This window comes from Alosa pseudoharengus, unplaced genomic scaffold, assembly GCF_046254945.1.
Source record: "Alosa pseudoharengus isolate Yale_2024_CS ecotype anadromous, Long Island Sound unplaced genomic scaffold, YU_APseudo_1.1 YU_APseudo_1.1_scf_8, whole genome shotgun sequence".
Classification (NCBI taxonomy): domain Eukaryota; kingdom Metazoa; phylum Chordata; class Actinopteri; order Clupeiformes; family Clupeidae; genus Alosa; species Alosa pseudoharengus.
In genome coordinates this window covers 42117319-42134675 of record NW_027468870.1, presented here as the reverse complement: position 1 = coordinate 42134675, position 17357 = coordinate 42117319, and the positions used below count along the sequence as shown (strand labels likewise).

At 40.0% G+C, this 17357-nt stretch overlaps 1 protein-coding gene across 1 annotated transcript in view; it reads right to left on the bottom strand.

Moving 5' to 3' along the window:
• Positions 1–488: 488 nt before the first annotated feature.
• The window catches only part of unc79 (unc-79 homolog, NALCN channel complex subunit), a 354164-nt gene continuing 337295 nt past the window's right edge, over positions 489–17357 (bottom strand). The window contains exons 49-51 of the mRNA XM_076275011.1: positions 4112–4189; positions 1960–2001; positions 489–1345 (exon numbers count right to left, since the gene is read on the bottom strand). Coding sequence (XP_076131126.1) covers positions 1157–1345; positions 1960–2001; positions 4112–4189 — 309 coding nt within the window. The 3' untranslated portion in view covers positions 489–1156. The remainder of the gene's footprint in view (positions 1346–1959; positions 2002–4111; positions 4190–17357) is intronic.

Genomic DNA, 17357 nt, shown 5'->3' with positions numbered 1-17357 from the left:
CACCATCTTATCCAGTGGCGCACCTCCCTAAACGTGGGGTGGTCACCTCGGTCCCTCACATGGACATGTACTTGTGGAGGGAAAATTCCAATATGCGCTGACTGCAAAATCCTACTGGTCAGGGTTCGAACCGGCAACCCTCCGGTTACAAGTCCAAAGCACTAACCAGTAGGCCACGGCTGCTCCAATTATGGAACTTAAGTAAAGCAGACTCTGTACTATGAAGTGGTCTAAAACCAGATTGAAACTAAAAATAAAATTGAAGTAAAACTGATGACAACCTTGCCAACGAGCTAACTTATTCAGAAGCCAGACCTCTCCTCTCTCCTCTCTCACTCTCCTATGCTTTGTAGTTGTCCATGGGGAAAAACACCAAGAAATCCAGTTGAATTCAACCATTAGGTTTTTTAATGTTAAATCCAAGTTAAATGTAAGATGAACTTGATATATCATGAAAAATATTAACTAACTCCAATAAGCCAGTTCACGCTAGGGCAGTTAGGTAGCCTACGACATTGGCAGTTTTGCTGAATGACAAAAAAACAAGCTGCAGGTTTCTCAGCTTCCATAGCTTTTGTCAACGGGACACAGACACACCCATGAAAATGACAGAAATTATGAAAGCGAAAGCTGGTAATCAAGCTAGCTTGCTTATACAGGAAACTAAAGTGGCCATAGGGAGCAGTAATTTACAAGATGAAAGCAAACAAATACATCATGGAACAGATCATTAAGATGTACGTGAGATAATTTCTACTGCAGTACTGTTCTAATCGATGTATACTTTTAAGATCAGTTGGTCAAGCACTGCTTGCCTTGCTTGCCCTGAAGGCACACCACTGCTACACAGTTTATATTGAGTTTTTGCTGTTGTTAAGCTTAACTGCAACTAAGGACTTAATAGCTACGGAATAATTAGCAATTAGCTTATCTATAAAATATTTGCAATTTAGCATAAAAAACATTATCAAACCAGATAATCAGTAGCAATCAAAATGTTTCTTTCTGAATTCATATATTGCTCCATTTCCAGGTCTGGAACAATTTTCCAGGTTCTGTCATGACCATACTAATCCCATGTAAAAATTGTATTGGTCCTCTGATGAAGGGCTTCATTTCATTGCATACTTAGTCTCTCACAAATACAGTGGATGGGTCACATAGGGTAGAACTGGGAGGCAGCCTCAGATGACTGGATCTCTACCTGGGCCATTTTGAACTGAGTGCATTGGAGCCACTTGCGAAGAGCTTGGGGCTGTGATCCAGACCCCAAGCCCTGCATACACTGGTAGCTAACCCGATTCTGGATTGCTTGTAGACGCAGGTGGAGACCTGCAGATAGATGCTGGAAAATGGTAGGGGAAAAAGGGGAGCTGTTACAGATCTGACTGCACATTACTAATTAGTGTATACAGTAGTTTGTATCTGTCTCTTATGTAAGGATTGTTGTATTCTCTACCTCTTTCATCATTATATGTGTCCTGATCTGGCAAAATTAGTCAGAAGTCACACATTCTAATTTTGAGATTCAGGCCAATTACATCAAAAACTATTGAAAATATAAATGTTTCTTTTTTGGTGTTATATGAAAGAAAAGGAATTCAAATGTAATTTCCCAAAGTTTCATAGTCAAGATAAAAAAGTAAAGTGACAGTGGTCACAGTTATTATTCAAGTGGGCTTACAATTTACAAATCTTACATGTACTCACAACTACAAACACATTTTTTTTTTCACTTTTTGAATTGGTAGGCCATAGTTCAAAATGCTGTATCTTGTCAACAATTCAAGATATGACTTCAAGATATGATATCATTTTAAAGAATATTGTGTTCTATTGGTGTTGATACCAAAATCTCAATTTTTAATTATGGGTCACTGTGCTAGATCGGGTCACATATTGAGATGGGATGAATAAAGCAAATAAATAACATATAATTGGAACAAGATAGAGTTTTACCTTAAGGTTTGACTGGATCATTGGCAGCCACATGGGGATAAGCTAATTGAAGAGATAAAAGCAACAGAGAATTTAGCAAAGCCAATAAAAAATGAAACTATATTACAAAAAAACTAATCACAAAATGAAAATACATCTCAAAAGTATAGCCGCAAGCGGCCATGATGGGCCCGAGCATGTGTGGCTCCGCGACCCATGCCATTTCGGAAACCAACAATGCACTCACATGTGGTACGTGTGACAATACACATGTGTGCACATAATGATGTGTGTACAATTAGTTTTTGCAAGTTTTATCTATTGGAACCTACTCACTTCCTGTTGGGTGTGATATTTTACATTGTGACAATGATACTCACTAGGTGACACTTTACCAGATTGCAATGATGTGCCTCTTTCTGTCTGTGTGTGTTTTGACTAGACATTAATTAGAATTTTTTTTGTGTGTGTGTGTGTGTGTGTGCATGCGTGCATGTGGATTCATGTATGTGTGTGCAGATCTTTCTTATGCCATGTACAGGCAGGTCAGTGTTATTGTGTTTGTGTGTGTGTGTGTGTCTGTGTGTGAGACAGAGACACAGAGAGAGAGAGAGAGAGAGAGAGAGAGAGAGAGAGAGAGAGAGAGAGAGAGAGCAAAAAAAAGAATCCTTCTATTGCCAGTTTGTGGTGCTATACCACACACATTAATTAAACATGAATATCATAATAATAATATTGTTGTCAATGTCTTGCACACTTCCTGTTTGGTCAGCTGGTGGCGCTAGACCAGGTTGGCAGTTTGGACATGTGGATATCATCAGATTTATATTTTGTTAATAAATTCCAAAGACTATTCTGACTTTGCCCAGCTGGTGGCACTACATAAGACAGGCATATTGTCATATACACCTAATATGATTAATCTGATTGTGATATGCAACAGAAGTGAAAAAAACCCACATTCCTTGTCTTGCCAATTGGTGGCGCTATGCCAGGCATGCTAATAGGACATATGAATATCGTCATCATGATATCCAATATTTTGTAAAGTTTCAGATCAATCAATTTCCTAGCGCTATGCTAGGCATGTGAATTACACATGTGAATATCATTACAATAATGATAACCAATATTTTATAAAGTTTTAGATCAGTCAGTTAAGGCATTTCCCATTTCTGGAACATTTCCTGCTCGGCCAGGTGGTGCTGCTATTCCAGGCAGGCCCATTGGGTGTCTAGATATCATCATCATGAATCTGACAAACCACCTAGGAGAAGTACGTTAAAATGTATCATGTGACATCAGTGTAATTGCCATTCTTTCTGTTGCCAGTTGTTGGCGCTATGCCAAATATGCATTATGGACATGTGAATATCATCATTACCATGGCATTCAATAACCTATTTTTCATGTGGAAGGGTATTAAAATTCATAGTTTCGCCATTTCAAAAATTCGTATTGTCGCGACGAATTCTTATTTTCATGACTTTTCGCCAGTGTTGTGCCAGTTCACAGCTTTTCTGAACTAGTTCAAGTTCAGTTCATACATGCTCAAAGTGAACAGTTCACGTTCAAAGTTCAGAATTCTCAGCCGGACACTACGTTGCCCGCAATGCATTGCGCACACAATGTCAAAACCATTTCTGTCTGGTGATACATGATTTAAGCGGCACCAGCGAGAATACAGGAGGGAGGAACTTTCTCTCGTTGCGTTTCAAAAGAGAAAACAGATGTCACTCAGTTTTCAATGGAAAACAAATTCCAACGTTCATTTACAGTGATGTCTGCCGTTCATGACGCATAATGTGAACTAATTCACGTTCAAGTTCTTTATTAAAAAATGTGTTGCGTTCAGTTCAACGTTCACGAAAAAATGAGCGTGTTCAATGAACGCGTTCTTTTGAACTCGTTCACGCACAACACTGCTTTTCGCCCATGGGAAGCACCTCTTTTGGCATTACAATTCATCATATGTTAGTGAGCACAAAATCCCAAAACCTCATTTCCTGTGGGGCATTGTACATACGAAAGTTGTTCATCCTGGGGAGATACACACACCTACCGTCGGTGCTCGGGCCCTAATAATCCTTACAAAAACAATAGGGCTTCACACCTGTCAGTGCTCGGGCCCTAAATACATGCATGGATAAAAAACTTTTTTAGATAAACTTACTTTGACGAATATGGTGGAGTTGCACTCTTGAAGAGCTTCCATCAAGCTGATCACATGCAGACACACCATCTCCACCATCTGGAGGTTGGTAAAAGTAAGGGTAAGGCTATTTGCACCCCTGGTACAAATATCAATGTATGCTATTCATACCCCGGTGCACACAGCAATGTGTTCTATTAATACCCCGTCTGGTACAAATATCAGTGTATGCTATTTGCACCCCTGTGCATTTACTCTGGCATATTGATCACAAAGAAATAAAAAAATGAGCAACATGTTTTTGTTGTTAGGTCACAGGGTGTGAATTAGCTCAGCTGTGTAATAGACACTCTGAATCAGGTATGCTATTTGCATCAATGTATGTTAGAAGTGGATGCTATTCGTACCCTGGTGTATATAGTAATGTATGCTATTTACACCCTGGAGCCTGAACTAGCTAATTGTTGCAATCAAAACTTCGTTTGAGAACCGATTTCTTGTTCAAATTGCGCACCTTCTCTCCAGAGACGTTGGTACACGAGCGCACTCACTCTGCCAAAACACATCATGCGGGAATCTCCCCACGTACAAAACCATGTCTGTGACCACTGTACTAAATATATTCACGAAATATCTGTTAACTAACAAACTGACAGTTGTATGTATTCACTGAACGAAGATTATGAAAATAAAACACAACTTTTCAATCTAAAACTTAATTTGAACATATATTAATGCCGAAACCTTTCAGAATGAAAAACGAATGTCCGCCATGTTTTTTGTGCACGTAAGCAAAGTCTTTTTTGTTATGTCACAGGGTGTGAATAGCTCAGCTGTGTCGCCAAGGCTATTCGTACCAGGGGTGTAAATAGACACTCCGTAAAAGTAATTTTAGAGAAATTACGGAGAAGTGGATGACCTTTTTTGTGCCATATTAGCTGGACATGACATATGTTTTTAGTTGACTGTGTGAACAGTTTTTAACCACAGGAGGAGTGGGGTAACAAGTAGCTGTAAAAGTTGTGTAATGCTAAAGAAACACAAGAAGGAACATTTCACTAATTAATTAGGTTAACTGGCACCATGATTGAGTATAGAACGAGTGAATTCCCAAGAGTGCCTTCTTGTTACCATACAGACTTTGTTTAAACTGAGAAGCCATTTCTTACTCCTGGCAATAATTCTTCAGTAGAGATATTTTGTCAGTTGGGTGAGCAAGTAAACTTCACTCAATTAAGTTCCATCGTCATTTAAAAACAATCTGCAACACTAATCAGAATAATTGCTTTCAATCTTGTATGCTCTCTGTAATTATATTAGATTAAATTCTCTCCTCCTGGCTCTCCCCCAAGCAAAGGGTTTCTCCTTGTACACAAACCATAACAACACAGAGCTCCACCACTTCAGTGGATTAAGCCATATAGTCAATTCAATGTAAGCTAGACAAGGAATGTTATTGTTCTAATTAGGGGTGGCACGGTTCATGAAAAAAATCTGAACCGTTCGGTTCGCTTGTCACGGTTCGGGGCATGTGCACATCGTACGGTTTTGACGGTTCATGGCTTGCTTAATGTAGCCTCATGCCCATGACCTCAGACAGTTTTTTCCCTTACGCGTGAAAAAACACGCGTAAGGGAAAAAAAAACAGTGTGTTTATTTTCTCCGTTGATTGAGATCCTTTGGAGCTAGTAGCCAAATAATTTCTTTGTTTTTAACATTAGTACTTCAGAGTATCATTCTTTATTGTAGCACTGCTTGGCTGATTAGTCTAGCAGTTATAAATAAAACAAAGCTATTTGATCAAATTAAAATCTGTTAAAAAATTATCTGATTACCTGTAGCACAATCCTTTCAGGAAGTGCACAATAATAGTATGCTCAGACTGGCCAGGAACATTTCAAATGACTCCTCACATGTTTTGCACATAGAATATCAGCTTCTGCCTTCAAACAGACACTTTAGAGTTCATTCTTTCAATCGCTACAGACTTAAAAACTCTTTCATATCTATCCTGTTGTTAAACCAGCTACATTAAATCTAGTGCACTATTTATTCAGGGTTACAAGTCTCCAATACCTTGTCTGTGTGTCATGTCATTTTCTGTTTTTATACATGTATGCTTTGTTTCCTTGGTGTTATTCATCTTATCTATGTCTGTATGTATGTCTATGTCCTCTTCCTTATATAAGCTACCCCGGGATGCAAAAAGAATTTCAGAATTTCAGCCCTGATTGACAATAAAGTTGTATCGAATCGTATCGTTTTTCACATATGAAAACATAAAATGCAAAAGGTAAAATCATTTTAAAACAAAGAATAATTAATAAGACAAAAAAAGCAAAAAATAGTAAAAAAAAGTAATACAAGTAATAAAAGACAAGGTAGAATAATTTTCAAGGCAGAGTCATTTTAAAGGCAGATTCAGAAATTGTAACTCAGCGCAGTTAGCAGAAAGCATCTGAGAACAGTTTGCTCCTTTCTTGTAGATATGATTTGAGCCAGTTGATAACTATGCCTGTAAATCCAACCTAGTGTTCTACTCTGTGTAGTAAAATATTGTGATCCATAGTGTCAAATGCTGCACTAGGTCCAGTAGCACTAGGACTCATGGGTGTCGGAGCCATTATACGTGTCCCACCCACTTTTTAAAATTGTTATTTTGGACCCCCCCACTTTTGCAGTGCGAAATACCAGTGCTGTTTTCAGCATCTGTTTAGTGCTTCATTGTCATTGTCATTGGATTCTCCCATTTGCGCGTAAATCGCACGTAAGCTTTTTTTTGTTACACGCATTCTCCCATTCCGCTTCTGTCACACACACAGCGCCAAGTCCCCCGCAGTGTTGAAGAGAGGGCAGTCGACCCCTCACTTTTGATAAGGAAAAAAGCCTTATAGGTACGCCAAATAAATAATAACCTATAGGTTTACGCTAGGCTACGTAAAACTCCCCATTAACAGCATCACGTAACTAACCACAGCCATCTAAGACGGCACAATCTCGTATTCACTCTGTTGGATATCTGAAGCCAGTTTGTCTACTTAGATACCGTAAATCCTCAAATTATGGTCGGGACAAAGTACAGGCCTTTATTTGGGGCAGGCTTGTAGGCTATTTGAGACAGCCCTTTATTTCTTATGCAAGTTTTATTTTGAGACATGCGTTTCATGGAGCGGCATATTGGTAGGCTATCAAAAGCATGACATTTTCAGTTTATTTTGATATTTAATTTACTTTTGGACTGTTTGATTCAATTGCTAAATGTTGGGACTGATGGTCACTGAAATCTGGGGGGGTATTTGATGATTCACTATTAGGTTTCATATAGATGAAACGTTGAAAGAGTGTCAGGATTTCCACCCGCTTGGAAGACAAAGCATCCGCTTTCATGCGTTCATTGAACGTGCGCGGTGCTGTAATGGAAACCTTATTGCATGGCCAAGTAGCCTATTGAATTATTTTAAAATTATGCATGATTTACTTTTTTATTAAATTCGTAGGCTGGAATGCCTCAAGTCGCGGCAACAATTGTGTTTAAATGGCAAGCTCTGGCAAGGCGGCAAGCGACTGAGCATGAGAGCAAAGTGTTGGAGACCCAGCTGAAAAGTCAGTGGCCGAATGCACTCAAGAGTTGCATAAGAAACACCCAGATTTTAAAACGCAACGCTCCTAAAACTCCCTCTATCGCGCGTAAATGACAGAGGGGAGAATTCTGGCAGGGTGAAATACGCGTAGTTACGTTTTTTTTTACTTTACGCACGCACATGGGTTAAGTCCCCTCTTAGTGTTTTGTTGTGCCAATACAGTGTTGGGAGTAACGCGTTACAAAAGTGGCATAATGTAGGCCTAATGGGCCTAATTTGCTGTAACGTGGTAGGCATTACAAAAAAATTGGTAAATATTTTACTTGGGACAAACTTCAGTAACGCGCGTTAAAGGACCAGTATGTAGGAGATAATGGAAAATGATCACCATATGTCATCAGAGAGTAAGGAAACACGATGAATTGAAGTAATGGGTTATTTGACAACATTACTATACCCCGTAAACCCCCGTAAAAAAAATGAGTTATGGGGCGGAATCTCTTGGAATTTTCGTTTATGTTTTGAACGATTAATTCTAGAATAGCGTATTAATAATGGGTTGGCGCGTCCCCCCATTTGGGTTGCCAAATTAGCAAAGGCCAACTGTCAACAGCTGTCAGTTGTAGTCATGAACAGTAGCCTACGAGAGGCAGGCAAATTTTCAAAATTAAAACAAGAAACCAATTAAGTGGACATCGGAGGAGCTTCCTGAGATGGCGACGTCTACGTTAAACAAAGAATATAAAGTCTGACGCAGAGCTGGCCATATTTCTCCACGACAGGTAGCCTAGGCTAAACTTCATCTGCATCGCTAACTTCAGCTAAATATGTTACGTTGGTTAGAGAGGTATTTTTTGTTTTCACTGTTTCCGTAATGTGTAGCTGGGTCATGGTTGGAGAAACGTTTAAGCAGCTGCAGGTCAACTAACGTTAACTAAGTCTGCATTACATCTGGCAACCCAGAAGAGGCTCGCGTCTAGGTAGTCTTGAGAACATTCACCAGTGTTTTGATTCTGGCCTACAGAACGTTCGGTAACAATCCTACAAATTGCTCCTTTAATGCATTTTAACCCGAAATTAGGTGGTATTTTTTATTTTTAATATTCATAAATATCACGGAGGGTAGGCATAGGCCTCTGACTCTGGGTGGACTTTAAAAAGCTGCCAAGATTAAAAAAGTTAAAGCAGATACATACCTTCCAGAATCGCCTGTTTTCCGTTGTATGTTGACAGCTGCTGGACTGGACAGTGGAACAATATTATTATTATTTTTTTTAAACTATCAATTAACTGTTTGTCACCCTGGAGTTTGTTAGGGCCGTACCACTGGAACTAATTGTTGCAAATATAGACTAGGTATAGCCTAGTTGCGACTTCCAAACAGTTTTTGTGAGTGCTACTTTGTTAATATTTGGGGAAACTGAGCAAGTAAGAGGCTGCGACCGTTCTACATGTAGGCTGCTAAAGTGCCACGAGGGCGCAGCAAATGGTCTTAAGAAACAATATCTTTAAGCTCACGACATTCAGACAAATGTTAACGGCCCACCGGGAATCAATTTCAATTTATTGTGCTTATAGAGCGCCAAAACATAACACATGTATCATGGCGCTTTACAGAATGTAGGCAATCAGAGAAAGAAGGAAAGAAAGGAAGAAAAGGAAAGAGAGGCCCATGGGTAACAGGGGCGAGGAAAAACTCCCTAGAATTGGAGATATATATAGGAAGAAACCTCGAGCAGATCCACGACTCAAGGGCCTGACCCATCTGCCTAGGGTCAGTACATGACAGTAAGGTCTGTATACATGACAAATGCATATGATAGGTGTAGAGAATAAGACATGGTGTTAAGCACTTGAGCTGAAAGTTACAAGAGGTGGGATGATTACGTATCCGTTATGGTAATTCGTTATTCCTGATTTAGTGACAGAAAGTTCAATAGTCCAGCGTTGGGATTGTCCAGGGGAAGGGAGTTTTCGAGGGGCATGTGGTGGGTTGGCGGATGGGCCAGTAATCCGGGCAGAGTTGTCATAGGCTGGTGGTGGGTTGCTAGGCTGTACGGGCCAGGAGTCCAGATAGGGGGCAGTAATAGGGCAGTCGAGGATGGGACTTCAGGTGAGATGGGTGAGAGGAGGGCCAACACACGAAGCTATCACACTATCCTCCCGAAGCCCCCGATAGCCACTTCGGGGCTACATTTAAAGCATTAAATAACTTAATTTAACAGATATTGCAACTACATGGTTAACTATACCATGAGGTTATTAAAGCTGGTTCCGAATTAGTCATTGAATTAATAGCTTTATTTTGTTATATAGAAGTATCTAAATAACCTGTTAAAATGTACCAGAATTCAGGAAATTGCTAGCCTAGAAATCTAGATGCACCCTAATCGGCAGCAAATTACATTTGCTTCCAGGGCTAGTCTAGCAACTCTCCGTTGGCTTGTGAGCTCGAAAAATTTAACTTCTATCAGGCCAATCAAATCGTGTATAGAGTTGTTAGGCGGGCTTAACATAATGATTGATGGCAGAGTTTCAACGAATTCCCTGCTACTTGAAAACAAAGAAGATGGATGTTGCTGTTGGCCAACAGTGTGACACGAGTTAAGCTCGTTTTAAGATGGCAAAAGTTTGAACTAGCCAACTAGCTCCGCTGGTGGGAAAACGCATGGGACTCAGCGCTGTCCTATTGCGTGCAGAGGGAATTTGAAAGACAACCGATTATCCCGCCCCTCGGACTGAGCACTGCGAACGGTGAGTGCCCAGACCCTACATTTTAATGTGGGTCTGACTCGTCAGGCAAGGAAATTACGTCTAGCCCAAAAAAACATTTCTGGGGGAGGACCCCCATAACCCCGTGCTAGGACTGATGTTTTACCTGAATCTGTGTTGAGGCATATGTCATTTAAATCTTTAATGAGAGCTGTTTCAGTGCTGCGATTTGCTCGAAAACCAGACTGAAAGTAATCAAAATACCCATTTGATGTTAGGAAGGTGGTTAGTTGATTAAAGACTACTTTTTCAATAATTTTGCCAATAAAAGGTAGATTGGATATGGGCCTGTAATTGTTTAGCATGGAGGCATCCAGGTTATTCTTCTTGAGAAGTGGCTTTACAACAGCTGTTTGCAGTGACTTAGGAAACGTGCCAGACAGCAGTGATACATTTACAATTTGAAGGACATCTGCCGCTATAAGGTGAAAAACAGTTTTGAAAAAATTGTTAGGCTGAGGACCAGATGTACGTACATTTGCAAACGTAGCGTTATCAGCGTCATGGACAAACCGCAAACACTATCAGACCCAAGTTTCCGTCATATTTATCAAACTAGTGTAAACTGCGCCTTTCTCTGCCTTTCTCCGCCCATAAACGCAATTTACGAACGTCCACAACTGAACGGCAGAGCCTACATACAAGCACAGTTGAATGAAGTTAACTGATGACAACATTAAAAGAATCAAACATTTAGCGATCATGAAATAATACCATACATGATAAGATGTCAACAAGCAGGGAGATAATGAAGATCAGTAGTTTTACTCAAACTACTTGTGCACGTAGGCTATGGAAAATTGGTCAAATCTAGCAAGTAGGAAAGTTTAAGTGAATGACGTGAAAGTAAGACATTCGAAAGGCCAACCAATGTTAAGGTTGCTTTTGATAGTACAAATTCTTACAAAACTGGTGCTCTAAATAGCAATTCTGTTGTCATTGAAAGGTTCTCTTATTGACACATTATACTGCAATTTGGATTAACACCTGCTTTTACAAGGCAGAAGTATTTAGAAGTATTTACAAATATTTGTGTTAAAAAGTGCTAAACATAACAACTGAAACAAGAATAGTGAATTAATGCGTGCAATTTTAACAAACACTATAAACTTTAACACTGAAGTGCAAAAGAAAGTGCAAAACAACAAGGGCCCTTTGGTAATTGCACTCTTTTACAAGTGCGGACCATTTATGCTTATTTTCATGCAGGCTGTCAGACTGTTGCCCTGCAGCCTGTTCCGCAAGTCTTAAAAAAATAACTCAATTTAGGCTACCGTAGGCATAGGCTAGACCTACTTATACGCGATAAGGTTTCCATTACAGCACAGCGCACATTCAATGACTGAATTAAAGGGGAACTTGGCAACTATTTCAACGTAATAAACCCGTTTAGAAATCATTTGGATGGTTAAATGACCTGTTCCGGTGAAAATGGTGACTTTCCCCGCTGCGCCTAGCGTCCCCAGGCGGAAAACCAACCTTGCAACATTGAGACTACCGTCCCGAAAAACTTGTAAACAAATCCTATGCTTTATCGTTACCTTTTCCCACAGTTTGAAATAGCATAATGCGCAATTTCTCCAGCAGAGGGGAAAATCCTGCCAAGTTTCCCTTTAAAGCGACTGCCTCTCTCGCAATAAACACATCGGGTGGAAATCCTGACACTCTTTCAAATACATGAAACGTAATAGTGAATCATCAAATGCAGACCCGGATTTCTGTGCCTATCAGTCCCAACATTTAGCAATATAATCAAACAGTCCAAAAGTAAATTAACTCCCAAACCAAACCGAAAATCCTAGGCCTATGCTTTTAATAGCCTACCGCTGGTATGCTGCTCCAAACGAAACGCATGCCTCACAATAAAACGTAGAAATAAAGACCTGCCTCGACTAAGCCTGCCCCAAATAAAGCCCTGTGCTTTGTGCAGTAGCCTAAATAATAGAACCCGGCCATAATTTGAGCATTTACGGCATTTAAAGATTGTAACAACTTCCAATTCATGGCACGTTTTTTTTATTAGGCTATTATTTTGTATGCGTTCTGCAGAGAAGGGAGACTGGCGTTGGTCAGAAAGGGAGAAAACAGTAAGCTTAGAGTAGGCCTAACACAGCGGACATCGCTCATATAGGCCTACCTATATATATTGTTTTTTTATTTTTTATTTATTTAAAAAAAAAAAATTGACAACGACGTAGGCTAGTTAAGGCGGCAGGAGTGTGTTGCTAAAGCGGCCGCCTTAACTGCAAAGTGCTGCGGGAAACCCTGTTGCTAATCAAACCATTTTACGTGACTTGAGAGAGACAGGATTCAGGAACTAAAGACAGGCCCATCTTCTGTCTGACTCATGTCATGTTAACCCATGAATTAAACCACATGTCACTGCTTGAACATAGTTCGCGTTGACAAGGGAGAAAACGCTTAACCTAGGTTTCTGACAGAAATTAAGTTTTGTGCCAACATGTTGTTGCAAGTTTCAGGGCTGCCAACTTTTCAAAAAACCTTGGAGTGAGATTTCGTGGGGCCAACCAAAAGTTTGCTGCGTAGGCTACATAGGAAATCTTTGTTTGGCTTATTCAGCAGCATTATTACTGTACAGCAAAAAAATAAAAATAAAAAAATACATCAGTGGCCTACTACTAGGACCTCGGCCTGAACCTGCGTTCATCTGATGCTGTGTCGTCCTAAGGGTGTTTTGTAAGAATTTAAGAAATGTTTGTATATTTTAACTTTTAAATGCATTTATTTCTAAATAAATTCAGAGGTCAGACTTGCTTATTTTTATGGAAATATTTGTGCTGTAGCCTAAACTATTTTGCACTTCAGAATTATAACCATGCACACACAGGTGGAATAGTTATGGTGATATTGCAATAAGTTCACAGCCACAAAACATATATGCTACATTTCACAGATCCAAAATGGTCAAAAATGTGTGTACATTTCAGCACTCCACCTGTGTTATTCAGCTAGTTCATTTAAGATCAGATATTGGTCATTGTAATGGCCATCTAGCCTATAGCCTACATGCTCTCCCTTTTTCAGGACGTACCCATATCTGGGAACTATGATGTGAATGTTTGCATGTGGCTTATGTCAGGCTTTATATCAAGAGAAAAATATTTGTGTCTCATTATTTGATTTTCGTCATATTTTTGCATTACCTGGCAATATAAGAACCATGATAGTGGGATAGGCTAATCTATGGCTGAGCAATTTGCAAAAATGTATGTACTGACAAATAATTTACATTAGAATACATTATAATTTCGCCCCAATGAGACTAGCCTATGTAGAAATGTGTTGCAATTTCAAAACCGGATTAGGAACCACTTATTGCACAGAGGCATGCTTTATATCAGTAACTTTGATGATGAGAGGGCCACAAAATGTTCTTGTCGCTGTCAGAGGGCCAGATGTGACCGCTCACGTCCACCACTGGGATAACAGGAATCAGGATACAGGAGCCTATGTCTGCACGGTTTATTAAACCAACATGCATTAATTTAATATTTTCTATACTCAAATGCATTTTTAATATTGCTTCTATTCACCAAGGAACGTGAAATAAACTAAAAGATATAACACATTTACAATAAACCTTTTTCCCACTGCAATGGGTAATAGACTCTTGTAAAAAGGCTCTATTGTTAGTGTATCTTAACCAGGGTTCCCACTCTAAGTCAAATGTAAAATTCCATTACTTCCTTGACAAAAATCCTGAATTTCCATGACCAATCGGGAAATTAAAAAATGGACATTGAAAAAAACAGGTAGGGGTAACTACAACCAACCACTCATGCAAGTAGTAATGGGGGAAAGCTAATAACTCAATAAATACCAATGCTGCGTGTAAATAATGTATTTTGGCAAGTCAATTTTAAACTCCTGAACCAAAATTCCCTGATATTCCATGACTTTGCCCCCCAAAGATATAATTCCCTGACCTTTCATGTCTGGAATATACTTTATTAAAATGCTGATGGTATTCTTGAAATGCTTTACTTTGAGGTCGGCTACGACAGCGGCTCTAGCTCCGATGTAGCCTACTTTTAACTATCTTTAGTGTTGACTTAAGTTCACAGCTGATTTAGTTTCTAAGCATAGCCTACTAAACACATAAGTTGACTTTGAATTCTGTGTTAAGATCAGCTGTTTCCAACTTTGTCTGAACATTTCCCACCTTGTCTACGATTCTGAGTTTTCTTTATAAACCGCTCTCTGTATCTCTTCCTTGGTCGCTGGCTGTGTGAAAAAAGCTCGACTCCGCTGATTTTTTATATAGGAAACGCCCCTATCGGTGGACCGTGTCATTACAATAAGGATCCTGTTCAGATGTGGTAAAAACACGTTGTTACGGCCCTGCTGGTCATTCCCAGTACCACATCTATTCTAATGCCTGTTGGGGCTCTGCCCCTTTAGTCTGTGCTGCCTTGTATCAATTTGCAGATCATGGTGTGCCCATTGGTGCTGGGAGTAATGGGTGGTCCTATAAAGAAGACCTCATGGGTAATGGACGCTCTCTGCTCTGCTCTCTGCTCTGACGCTCTGGCCTGGTTCCTGGTCACTCTGCTGGGGAGAGCCTTAGCCCATCGCTCCTCACACCGACGTTGCGTTTTACACTTTTGTTTGATCACCCCTAGACATACTTTGCATTACACTATCCTTTTTCATACACTATACTGACCTTATCTTCTTAATGTTAAAAAATAAACGTATGTTATTGAACATATCGCTACAGTGTGGTCTCCCATTCAATGTCACAGCTACTTTGAGCCAGGTGGTTGTGACATGTGGGCGACTCATCCGGTTTAACGCCGATTTCGAAAATTTGATTTGGGAGTTTCGTCCGATATCCAGTATATTTCGGTGAGTCTAGACGTTGTGATTTATTTCACCAGTCTTGGCACAGTTTGTGCATTTGTGCCGTCGCACGCATGAGTGTTGGCCGCTGTTTTGGTGAGTCTACGCTACGCATTTCCATTCATTGCATAGGCTCAGCTGACTGTAATTGGGGGAAACCCTGTAGCGATTGGTCAGTTTTTTAAAAATAGGTGTGACGCGTCATTTGGGGAGCGCTTGGATTCCACTTTGTATGACCTGAACTTGAAACAAACAGTTGAGTGCACGTTCTGTGATTGTGAAGTTTCGTGGAGTTTAATGCAGCGGAGAGAAATACATTAGACAATTTGGACTACTGTGGAGCAACGTGAACACCCTGCCGTAGGTGAGACCGCTCAAAAGTTTTGTTTCCTTTTCTGCTTAATTGTTGTGTTTGCGTGTCAAACGCGGGGGGGCTGTGAAGCCTAATTGCGACGACACCTGAAGACTTAGGTTGTGGAAATAGGTTTTTCTTTTGGGGGTTTTAGATGCGGGGAGCTCCAGGCCTAAAATTCTAGTCCTTCGTTGCATTGAGAGCCAGTTGTCGGATCAGTCGGGGCGTGCAGCAAGTGTTTGTTTGTGAACAAGAGCATTTTTAAGCGAGAGTGGTTGTTTGGATAGTTTGTCCCGTTTTTGTACAAGCTGCGGTATTTGTTTGGCGTAAACGTAGGCCTTTGAATGTGCATTATTGGATTGCCACAATTTTGGCATACAGGCCTATTTGCACTGTTTTAGATTTTGTAACCTATGACTGGATTGTTTGCTTAGCCTACCATGCTATTTCGTGAAAATATTTACTACTCGTCCCCTTAGAATTATAGGGTTCTATCTACGTTCTGAGTAGTTCTGAGATATTGAGCTTCAAAGTTTTAGAATTCCATAGAGTTATACTGCTAAGTGGAACAAACCTCTTCAAATATAATGTCCAAAAATGCATACAACTACAAGAAACACCTCACCTCATCTTCTTAAGGTGTCACAGAATAAGAATATGTCAATAACTCAATTTTGACAAAAATGTCAGATAGAACCTTATAATTCTAAGGGGACGTACTATTAATAGCCTAGGTCGAATTTTGTTTAACTGATGCTGTGCCCTGGTAGTTTGAATGGAGGTTAGTGCTTTCTTGGCTGCTCCTTCAATAGTCGGTCTCAAAACTTTAAAGAAAGATCAACTTTTTAAAGTAGCTGAGCACTATAATATTAACTCTGATATTCCAAAAGGCATTAAAAAAGACAACCTGGTGAGGTTCATTATGGAGCGCTTGGGTGAAAGAGAAATAATTTCTTTCGATCCAGTACCAGAGATGGAGGGTCCAACTAAGTCTTCAACACCTCTTGGCGCAGCCTTAGATAATAAAAGTCCTGCTTTGCCGTTTGAACAGCAAATGAAATTGATTGAAATGCAGTTAAAACGAGATGAATTTTTGGCAAGGGAACGCGAACGAGAACGGGTAGAGCGTGAAAAAGAACGAGAAGATGGTCGACGACAATGGGAAATGGAAAAGTTAGAGCGAGAAAAAGCACGTGAACTTGAATATGCTAAAATGAAACAAGAAAGTTTGCGATTGGAGAGAGGGTTACGAGCACCGGGCGATAATCCTGGAGGTTTCCCTCCACAGTCGCAAATTTCACATATGGCTAAACTTTTACCTAAGTTTGATGAACGTGACCCTGACTTGTTTTTCCCTCTTTTTGAAAGACTGGCAAAAGACCATCAGTGGAGTGATTCCAATTGTGTTCTACTATTACAAAGTGTAATTACGGGAAAAGCACAACAGGCATATTTAGCATTAGATGATTCAGAATGTAAAGAATATAAGACCATGAAACAGGCTATTCTAAAAGCATATGAATTAATTCCTGAAGCCTATAGGCAGAAGTTCCGAAACTGGCGCAAACATGATAAACAGACACACTTGGAGCTAGTGCGTGAATTGACTAGTCTCTTTAATCGCTGGCGCGCAGCTGAGTGCGCGGAGACCTTTGCAGAATTGTGTGAGTTGATGATATTGGACCAATTGAAAAACATT